Source organism: Myxine glutinosa, chromosome 3 (genome assembly GCF_964187855.1).
Source record: "Myxine glutinosa chromosome 3, kmMyxGlut1.1, whole genome shotgun sequence".
Classification (NCBI taxonomy): Eukaryota; Metazoa; Chordata; class Myxini; order Myxiniformes; family Myxinidae; genus Myxine; species Myxine glutinosa.
The window spans coordinates 138,112,940-138,124,212 of NC_136263.1; the positions used below are offsets into that span (position 1 = coordinate 138,112,940).

The window sequence follows — 11,273 nt, forward strand, 5'->3', positions numbered from 1 at the left end:
ACCGGATATAGTCTGCCAGTTGAACCATAAACATCCTCAACCCGACAAATCGATAATAAAATGTATTAAAGAAACAAGTCAAACTATATAAAGTCTTTCGGAACTCGATGATTCCCTTCCTTACCAACATATTCAATTAGTGGTGTATATAGAGTCTCACGTCACTTAACCCGAAGGAAGAAGAAGAATGTGATATTTTTCGCTCTGGAGCTATTACTCATACTGTGGTTCATTTCTGATCGGCCCTTTTTTTCATTGTTGTTTTCATCACTTGCGCAGAAGCATAATTATATCTGTTGAATCCCACAGACTGTTTCACAATTTTAACCAATCGGGAGTCGACTCCTGTGCGTGGCCGTGGCGTGGCGTTTTATTTTCAAGTTTCTGGTTCCGGGCGGTGTATTGTGTTCCGTTCCATTTACTTTTAGCGCGTTGGCGTGGACGCTCTAATGTACGTGTATCCTGCGCGGACATTGCGAAGCTTTTTAAAGAGGTGACGGCAGGAGGCGGTCGTTTGGTGTCGGCATGGCTCTGCGGCCTTGTAGCCCGAGCTTGGTGGAGAACGTTGTGGACCAACTGAAGTCTCAGGGAATGTTCGACCAGTTCCGCCGGGACTGTCTCGCCGATGTGGACACGCGGGTAAGGAAGCCATGCATTTTATTACTATTCCCGTGTACATTGAGCCATCAGTGCCTCGACAGCTATGTATCTCTGACCCTCTCCCGCCTTCGGCTTAATTATTCCCCGTGAGACCCTGAGCGGGACTTTCTCAGTTTTATTTTTAGTCCAAGGATGTAACGACCCCTTCCTTACCACTACCAGTCGTGGTGCTCTTCGGATCCCTTGTGGATTGAAACGTGATTCGGATCATAAATCGAATGGGATCTGAAGCGGTTCAAGACCGCGAAAAACGAGGTTTAAAAATTTGTTTATGTCCGTCCGTATTATCTGTTTATAATCGACCAACAACTTGTTTAAATCGAATGTTGTATTTTGAACACTTGTCGGAAAACAAATTTGCCGTTTAACAGAACTTTTGTCTGAATTTGTGGCGATCGCGCATGCGCAGACATGAGGTAATTTTTAATCGCTGAAGCCACTGCAATATTTGGCTTTGTCTGTCTCATTGAAGAAGAAGAACTCTTCCGCCCCCACAGTGTTTGTCTCGAGGGAAATTCTAATGGGTAATTGATCTGATCATGAAGCGGCGCACAAATAGGTACTTTTTCCAATTCTGTCCAACAACACTCATTCAAGATTCAATACTTTATTACCACATCAACTTCACAGTTGTTAGGAATTTGAGGTAGTGTGCTCTTAAAAACCAAAAACAAAACATACATTAATGGGATATGGAAAACCTCCAAACATTCAGTGGTCATAGTATACATTATAAAGTGCAACAAAAAAACCACACATTCATAAGGCATGGTAAACATCCAAACATTCAGTGGTCATAGTATACATTATGAAGTGCAACAAAAAAAACAATACATTAATAAGGCATGGTAAACATCCAAACATTCAGTGGTCATAGTATACATTATAAAGTGCAACAAAAAAAACAATACATTAATAAGGCATGGTAAACATCCAAACATTCAGTGGTCATAGTGTACATTATAAAGTGCAACAAAAAAACAATGCATTAATAAGGCATGGTAAACATCCAAACATTCAGTGGTCATTGTATACATTATAAAGTGCAACAAAAAAACAATGCATTAATAAGGCATGGTAAACATCCAAACATTCAGTGGTCATAGTATACATTATAAAGTGCAACAAAAAAACCATACATTAATAAGGCATGGTAAACATCCAAACATTCAGTGGTCATTGTATACAGTATAAAGTGCAACAAAAAAACCATACATTAATAAGGCATGGTAAACATCCAAACATTCAGTGGTCATTGTATACATTATAAAGTGCAACAAAAAAACATACATTAATAAGGCATGGTAAACATCCAAACATTCAGTGGTCATTGTATACATTATAAAGTGCAACAAAAAAACAATGCATTAATAAGGCATGGTAAACATCCAAACATTCAGTGGTCATTGTATACATTATAAAGTGCAACAAAAAAACAATGCATTAATAAGGCATGGTAAACATCCAAACATTCAGTGGTCATAGTATACATTATAAAGTGCAACAAAAAAACCATACATTAATAAGGCATGGTAAACATCCAAACATTCAGTGGTCATTGTATACATTATAAAGTGCAACAAAAAAACAATACATTAATAAGGCATGTTAAACATCCAAACATTCAGTGGTCATAGTATACATTATAAAGTGCAACAAAAAAAACCACACATTCATAAGGCATGGTAAACATCCAAACATTCATTGGTCATTGTATACATTATAAAGTGCAACAAAAAAACAATACATTAATAAGGCATGGTAAACATCCAAACATTAATTGGTCATTGTATACATTATAAAGTGCAACAAAAAAACAATACATTAATAAGGCATGGTAAACATCCAAACATTCGGTGGTCGTTGTATACATTATAAAGTGCAACAAAAATCCATACATTAATAAGGCATGGTAAACATCCAAACATTCGGTGGTCGTTGTATACATTATAAAGTGCAACAAAAAAACAATACATTAATAAGGCATGGTAAACATCCAAACATTCGGTGGTCGTTGTATACATTATAAAGTGCAACAAAAAAACAATACATTAATAAGGCATGGTAAACATCCAAACATTCGGTGGTCGTTGTATACATTATAAAGTGCAACAAAAAAAACAATACATTAATAAGGCATGTTAAACATCCAAACATTCGGTGGTCGTTGTATACATTATAAAGTGCAACAAAAAAACAATACATTAATAAGGCATGGTAAACATCCAAACATTAATTGGTCATTGTATACATTATAAAGTGCAACAAAAAAACAATACATTAATAAGGCATGGTAAACATCCAAACATTCGGTGGTCGTTGTATACATTATAAAGTGCAACAAAAAAACAATACATTAATAAGGCATGGTAAACATTCAGTGGTCGTTGTGTACATTATAAGGTGCATAAGAGCATTTAAAATGGCCTGTAGCTAAAGTGCCCAGTGCATTATAAGCTCATGAGTAGTTAATAGCTATAGGAGTGGTACTGTGCATTCAGAATGCGGATGGCAGTAGCATAGGTTCATTCCAACAACAAGACTCGTTTCCTTTGGCTTTCCCGAAGAGACCAGGTAATCCTCGACAGGCCTGGACTCGGACATTGGCATTCGGATGATACATTGAGCATTGAGCTTTCTTATTACAGATCTATTCCTCTTAGCATCCAAAAGGTGGGTACCTCGAGTATCAGCTCCTTGTTAACTTGCTAGAGGAGAGGCCATTGCATTTGGGTGCGTTTGTTTGTCTGTTTGTTCACACAGACCACGAGTATGTGTATTACTTGCATTAGACCCTTCATGACCCCTTAGATCCTTAGACCCTTTCAAGCCTTTCCACCCCTGAGACCCAGGTGACGCATAAGACCCTGACGACTCTTGAGGATTCGTGGGACCCAAAAGGTCCTTAAAACGCAAAAGACCCAGAGGATCCAAAGGACAAAACCACGCATGTCCTGGCAAGGGTCTGCAATCTCTGATTGCTCTTTCTTGTTTTGTATGCGCTGTTGAGGCTCGGATAGGAGCAGTTATTGTATGATTCGGCAATAGATTTCGATTTGGATTCAATTTGTTTTGGATGAACATGTATGATTAAGGGGGGTGGGGGGGGGGGGGGGTAATAGAAGTGTTACCCACATGTATGATTAGGGGGTGGGGGGGGGGGGGGTAATAGAAGTGTTACCCACATGTATGATTAGGGGGTTGGGGAGGAGGGGGAGAAATAGTGTTACCCACATGTATGATCAAGGGGTGGGGGGGGAGGGGGAGAAATAGTGTTACCCACATGTGTGATCGAGGGGGGGGGGGGGGGGAGAGAGAAATGGGGAAGTGTGACCCACATATATGACGTGGGGGGGGGGGGGTGAGAAATAATGTTACCCACATGTATGACTGAGGGGGGGGGGGTGAGAAATAATGTTACCCACATGTATGACTGAGGGGGGTGGGGGGGAGAAATAGTGTTACCCACATGTATGAATAAGGGAGGTGGGGGTGAGAAATAGTGTTACCCACATGTATGATTAAGGGGGGTGGGGGGGGGGGGGGAGAAGAAATAGTGTTACCCACATGTGTGATTAAGGGTTGGGGGGGGGAGGGGGGAAGAAATAGTGTTACCCACATGTGTGATTAAAGGGTGGGGGTGGGGAGAAATAGTGTTACCCACATGTATGATCAAGGGGTGGGGGGAGGGGAAGAAAGTGTTACCCACATGTGTGATCGAGGGGTGGGGGGGGGGGAGAAAGTGTTACCCACATGTGTGATCAAGGGGGGGGGGGGGTGTAATAGAAGTGTTACCCACATGTATTATGTACAGTCTTGGGCAAAAATATTGGCACCCGTGCACTTTTTTTTCAAATAACTCACTATTTTCTCGAAAAATAAGTTGAAATTGACAAAATTATTTGGTCTCAACAATTCTTTATTTCACTGTTAATATTCCATAACCTTTGTTTTTGATTCAGAACTTAATATATCCTTTTAAATCAGAAAATGAAAAGAAATGGCAATGACAAAATTATTGACACCCTAAACTTAATATTTGATAACACGGCCTTTGGACAAAATAACTGCAGTCCAGCGCTTCCTATAGCCATGAATGAGCTTCCTACACCTCTCTGCTGGCAGTTTGGCCCACTCCTCTTGTGTAAACTGATCCAGTTCTCCACTCTTCTTGTGCAAACTGCTCCAGTTCTCCCAGATTTGAAGGATGCCTTCTCCCAACTGCTGTTTTCAGATCCCCCCACAGGTGTTCAATGGGATTTCGATCTGAACTCATTGTTGGCCACTTCAGAACAGTCCAGCGTTTTGTCTTGAACCATTCCTGGGTGCTTTTTGAAGTTTGTTTGGGGTCATTGTTCTGCTGCAAGACCCATGACATTCGACAGAGACCCGGCTTTATTACACTGGGTTCAACATTGCGCTCCAAAATACCTTGGTAATCTCCTGATTTCATGACGCCATGCACACATTCTAGGCACCCAGTGCCAGAGGCAGCACAGCAACCCCAAAACATTATGGAACCTCCCATGTTTGACTGTAGGGAAGGTGTTCTTTTCTTTGAAGGCTTCAATTTTGTTTTCTCTGAACATAGAGATGATGTACTTTACCAAAAATCTCTAATTTGGTCTCATGTCTCCACAGGACATTTTCCCAGAAGGATTTTGGCTTGTTCAGGTGTGTTTTGGCAAACTCCAGTCGGGCTTTCTTATGTCTCACTCTCAGCAGTGGGGTCCTCCTGGGTCTCCTACCATAGAGCCCTCTTTCATTGCATTGGTGACGGATGGTGCGAGTTGAAACTGGCGTACCTTGTGTCTGAATGTCAGCTTGAATCTGTTTGGCAGTTGATCGAGGTGCTTTCTCCACCATTCAAACAATCCTTCGATGCAATCTTTGATCAAGTTTTCTTTTTTGGCCACGTCCAGGAAGGTTTGTAAGGCCATTGGCCTTAAACCTCCTGATAACATAGCATATGGTGCACACAGGAACGTCAAGGTCTCTGGAGATGGACCTGTAGCGTTGAGATTGTCCATGCTTGGCTACAATCTTGTGTCTGACCTCCTCAGACAATTCTCTGGTTTTCTTGCTTTTCTCCATGCTCATTGCCATACACACAGTGCCACAAAAAGCAGAATGACTCCTTTTCTCTATTCAAACTGGTTGAATGTGAGTGACTCTTATCTTGCAGGCACCTGCACCCACCACAGGTGAGTTCAATTCCAAAATAAAGGAGAATCACCTGCTTGAAATCCAATTATTTCTAACAACTTCTAAAGGTGCCAATTATATTGTCCGGGCCATCTTAGGATTTCTGTGTGGAATACGCTAAGATTTAGTAATTTTTTTCAGCTTTGTTTGTTTTGTTCTACTGAAAACCAAAGAAATACAAATGTGGATACCAAAATATTTTTTTAATTTCAACAATTTTCTGGAAGAAATGGTGCATGATATGAAAAAAGTGTAAGGGTGCCAATATTTTTAGCCACGACTGTAGCTATCCTTCAGTAATACCAAAGTGCATGTTTTGTGTTGTCGGTTGTTGAAAGATTCTAATGGGCTTGATGTGTGATTAATTGGCATTTGATTTAAAATGCAACTTGCAGATATATAATTGATATTCATAAATGATCTATAGAATGAGTGCACATCTGTCCCATTTTTATTAATAACCTGAACGTGTCATTTTGTTTTCTCAGCCGGCATACCAGAATCTGCGTCGCCGAGTTGAGAGCTTTGTCGACCATCACCTGGGCAGCATTACTTGGAATCCAAACCTCAGCAAGAACCTGCTGCGCAATCAGCTCCGGCAAACAATCATCCAGTTCGTCTGGAGTTTTTATCCTTAGTTTCTCTTAAACCCTTGTTTTGACAACTGGTAATGTCTTGCTTGCTTAACCAGATGTAGATTTTTTTCCCAATATCGAAGTAGAGTGTAGGACGTAGGTTGTTAAATGCCTTGGCTTAAGGTTTATTTAAGATTGACTACAGACAAATATAGTCAGTATATGTACTTGCACTTAACGACAGACAAATGTCTGTTCAATGAGAAATTATCTCTGGTGTTGGACTGATTCACAGTATTATCTATGGTGTTAAACAGACTAATCTACAATAATAAAAGGCAGTATCTGTCTCCTCCATAACTCCAAAACCATGAAACCGAGCGGCCCCAAACTTTTCATGCATACACCTGGACCACCAACAGTTTGCAAGGATGAAAAATGAGTGTTTGGGTGTGTTCTAACACCCTTTTTGAAGATGATTAACGACGTGCTCATAAGAAGAAAAAAAAAAAACGATGTGGTGGCTTACCAACATGGTGGCGCGCCATTACGCCTCGCTGTGTTCTTAAGCCGCCATTTTGTGTCGGCCTACTCAAATGTGCCTTGCCTTGGAAATACGATTGATTAATCATTACATAATTGTTGTAATGTGTTGTTGGGCTAGCGGCTAGGGTGCCGGCTTAGGATCCTACGATCCTGGGTTTGAATCCCGGTCGATCGCTGAATTAACGCCAGGGGGGTTGACTCAGCCTGTCATCCTTCCGAGGTCGGCAAATTGAGTACCAGTACACTGGTAATTCCCTGCTTGTCGTTAAAGGCGGCAAAAAGGGTTGGCGTCAGGAAGGGCATCCGGCCGTAAAACATTGCTTCAAAAAGGGGACCGAAAAACAACAACAACCACGGTCCCCGAAAAAGGCCAACCCCCGCTTTGCGGGGACAAAATGGCCTCTAAAGGTGGTTTAATCATTACATAATTGAAGCATATCAAAATCTGGATTCAGATATGAGGATTGGATGCTGTTGACTACTGTCCAAATTTGGAGTGCAATCTGACAAAATTTACCATATCTAGCGATTGAACGCTGTTCAGGCTGCTTTTGTAAGCCATGGTGTTACAGTAGACAGAGCTCCCTTTTTGTTTTTATTCAGAGGCTGGGGAAGTTTGGGTGTTATACCACCCTTTTTTTAATTTGTCTGATCTCGGTGGTTTCCACCTGATTTAATGCTTGAAATCGATCTGTTTTTAAAATTCCTTGGCCATTTCAAGCAGAAACAATTGGCTTGCTATCGCTTGCCAAGCCAGCCGTTCCTTATCACCCATTTTGTGGGAGTGCTTGCTGGAGTGCTTGAGCCGCTTGGCGAGGGCTCTACAAATGAAGTGAGAAATGCCTGTGTACTTAATTAGTCACAATGTCAGGGAAGTTTGGGAGTGCTATAACACCCTTTTTGAATATGACTAACGAGGTGAATCACCACTTGGTGAACACTATTCAGGATGTTTGCAAGCCATGGCGTTAGTCGACAGAGCTGCCTTTTTGTTTTCACGTACCCATTTTTTCATTAACATTTTTGTGCGATTATAGTCACTCCACCCCTCCCCTCCTCCTCCCCCCTCCCCCTCCCTCGCTCCATTCTCCTTTCCCTCTCTCTCGCCTCCCTGCTCCTCCCCTTCCTCGCTCCCCCACCCCACCTCACCCCCATCCCTCCTCTCTCGCCCTTTCCCTGTTCATCCTTCCTTCTCTCCTCCCTCATTTCTCTCTCTCCCCTCCACCCTCCCTCCTCTTTCCCCCTCCCACTCCACTCCCTTTCCCTACTCCTTACCTCCCCATTTCCTGCCTCCCCTCCCTTTCCTCCCACACCTCCCCTTTTTCCCCCTCCCCTCCTTTTCCTCCTGGTGTTGGCTTAGCGGTTAGGGTGCCGGCTTGGGATCCTCGCGTGCCGGGCTACAATTCCCTGTCGGACGTGTCCACCGACTGTTGCGCAAAGGCAACTACGGCGATCGGATCGGCGCCGGAGCTCCTGTGTACCTGGCGGCCGTGCTCGAGTACCTGTCTGCCGAGATCTTGGAGCTGGCTGGGAACGCCGCCTGGGATAACAAGAAGACGCGCATCGTGCCGAGGCACCTTCAGCTCGCCATTCGTAACGACGAGGAGCTGAACAAGTTGCTCGGTGGAGTGACGATCGCTCAGGGCGGCGTGCTTCCCAACATCCAGGCCGTGCTGCTCCCTAAGAAATCTGGACACGCACCCGCGGGGACCCGCACCACCGGCAAGAAGGGATCGCAGTCCCAGGAGTACTGATCGGGAGACGTGTCTGAACGGGCCTTTCCAACGGGGTTCCCCTTATATACTCACCGGGACCTCAACGAGCTCGGTCATGGTCCTCCATCCGATGTCTGTCTCGTGCCTTTGCATGTACGTTTTATTATTTCGTGCACGGAGGCAACAGCGTGAGCTGCTCGTTTTTCTAATTGCTCATGTTGAGGGAATGGAGCGGTTAGGGTGCCGGCTTGGGATCCTAGGATCCTGAGTTCGAATCCCGGTCGATCACTGAATTAACACCAGGGGGGTTGACTCAGCCTGTCATCCTTCCGAGGTCGGCAAATTGAGTACCAGCTTGCTGGGATGAATGATCACGGTGTGTACCCCGACTTATAATAGGTACATCGTATCCCTGCGCATCGTAAGAGGCGACCAAGGGTTGGTGTCAGGAAGGGCATCCGGCCATAAAAAACATTGCCTCAAACAGGGAACCATGATTGTCATGGTGCCCGCAAGGCTAACCCCCGCTTTAGTGGGGAAAATGGCCTTAAAACGATCATTCATTCATTCATTCATATTCATCCATTCCTCCTTTTCCTCCTCCCTTCCTCCTTCCCCTCCACCCAATTTTTCCCTCTTACCCCTCTCTCCCCTCACCCCTCCCCTTTTCCCTCCCCCTCTCCTCACCCCTCCCCTTCTCCCTCCCCATCTCCTCACCCCTCCCCTTCTCCCTCCCCATCTCCTCACCCCTCCCCCTTTCCCTCCCCATCTCCTCACCCCTCCCCCTTTCCCTCCCCAACTCCTCACCCCTCCCCCTTTCCCTCCCCAACTCCTCACCCCTCCCCCTTTCCCTCCCCATCTCTTCACCCCTCCCCCTTTCCCGCCTCCTCTCCTCACCCTTCCCCCTTTCCCTCCTCCTCTCCTCACCCTTCCCCCTTTCCCTCCTCCTCTCCTCACCCTTCCCCCTTTCCCTCCCCCTCTTCTCACCCCTCCCCCTTTCCCTCCCCCTTCCCCTTTCCCTCCTCCTCTCCTCACCCCTCCCCCCTTTCCCTCCCCTTCTTGTCACGCTCACCCCTCCCCCTTTCCCTCACCCCTCCCCCTTTCCCTCACCCCTCCCCCTTTCCGTCACCCCTCCCCCTTTCCGTCACCCCTCCCCCTTTCCGTCACCCCTCCCCCTTTCCGTCACCCCTCCCCCTTTCCGTCACACCTCCCCCTTTCCGTCACCCCTCCCCCTTTCCGTCACCCCTCCCCCTTTCCGTCACCCCTCCCCCTTTCCGTCACCCCTCCCCCTTTCCGTCACCCCTCCCCCTTTCCCTCACCCCTCCCCCTTTCCCTCACCCCTCCCCCTTTCCCTCACCCCTCCCCCTTTCCCTCACCCCTCCCCCTTTCCCTCACCCCTCCCCCTTTCCCTCACCCCTCCCCCTTTCCCTCACCCCTCCCCCTTTCCCTCACCCCTCCCCCTTTCCCTCACCCCTCCCCCTTTCCCTCACCCCTCCCCCTTTCCCTCACCCCTCCCCCTTTCCCTCACCCCTCCCCCTTTCCCTCACCCCTCCCCCTTTCCCTCACCCCTCCCCCTTTCCCTCACCCCTCACCCTTTCCCTCACCCCCTCCCCCTTTCCCTCACCCCCTCCCCCTTTCCCTCACCCCCTCCCCCTTTCCCTCACCCCTCCCCCTCCCCCTTTCCCTCACCCTCCCCCTCCCCCTCCCCCTTTCCCTCACCCCTCCCCCTCCCCCTTTCCCTCACCCCTCCCCCTCCCCCTTTCCCTCACCCCTCCCCCTTTCCCTCACCCCTCCCCCTTTCCCTCACCCCTCCCACTTTCCCTCACCCCTCCCCCTTTCCCTCACCCCTCCCCCTTTCCCTCACCCCTCCCCCTTTCCCTCACCCCTCCCCCTTTCCCTCACCCCTCCCCCTTTCCCTCACCCTTCCCCCTTTCCCTCACCCTTCCCCCTTTCCCCCTTTCCCTCACCCCTCCCCCTTTCCCTCACCCCTCCCCCTTTCCCTCACCCCTCCCCCTTTCCCTCACCCCTCCCCCTTTCCCTCACCCCTCCCCCTTTCCCTCACCCTCCCCCTTTCCCTCACCCTCCCCCTTTCCCTCACCCCTCCCCCTTTTCCTCACCCCTCCCCTTTTTCCTCACCCCTCCCCCTTTCCCTCACCCCTCCCCCTTTCCCTCACCCCTCCCCCTTTCCCTCACCCCTCCCCCTTTCCCTCACCCCTCCCCCTTTCCCTCACCCTCCCCCCTCCCCTTTCCCTCACCCCTCCCCCTTTCCCTCACCCCTCCCCCTCCCCCTTTCCCTCACCCCTCCCCCTCCCCCTCCCCCTTTCCCTCACCCCTCCCCCTCCCCCTTTCCCTCACCCCTCCCCCTTTCCCTCACCCCTCCCCCTCTCCGCACCCCTCCCCCTTTCCCTCCTCCTCTCCTCACCCCTCCCCCTTTCCCTTCCCCCCCCCTTCTCCTCACCCTTCCCCTTTTCCCTCCCCCTCCCCTCCCTTCTCCTCCCCTCCATCCTCTCCCTCGCCCCCCCCCCCCACCTCTTTATATTCTAGTCAGAAAGCGACTCGTTGTTGCCGGTTA

At 47.6% G+C, this 11,273-nt stretch overlaps 1 protein-coding gene across 9 annotated transcripts in view; it reads left to right on the forward strand.

Annotated features, from left to right (window-relative positions):
• The first annotated feature begins 201 nt into the window (after positions 1-201).
• The window catches only part of LOC137423175 (uncharacterized), an 83,650-nt gene continuing 72,578 nt past the window's right edge, over positions 202-11,273 (forward strand). For 5 of the 9 annotated variants that reach the window (XM_078774608.1, XM_078774616.1, XM_078774615.1 and 2 more), the window contains exons 1-2: positions 202-639; positions 6,354-6,478. In XM_078774608.1, the coding sequence (XP_078630734.1) occupies positions 526-639; positions 6,354-6,478 (239 nt within the window). In that variant the 5' untranslated portion in view covers positions 202-525. Of the gene's footprint in view, positions 640-6,353; positions 6,533-11,273 lie in introns of all 9 variants that reach the window. The other 4 variants (XM_078774609.1, XM_078774611.1, XM_078774614.1 and 1 more) reach the window with 4 other exon arrangements.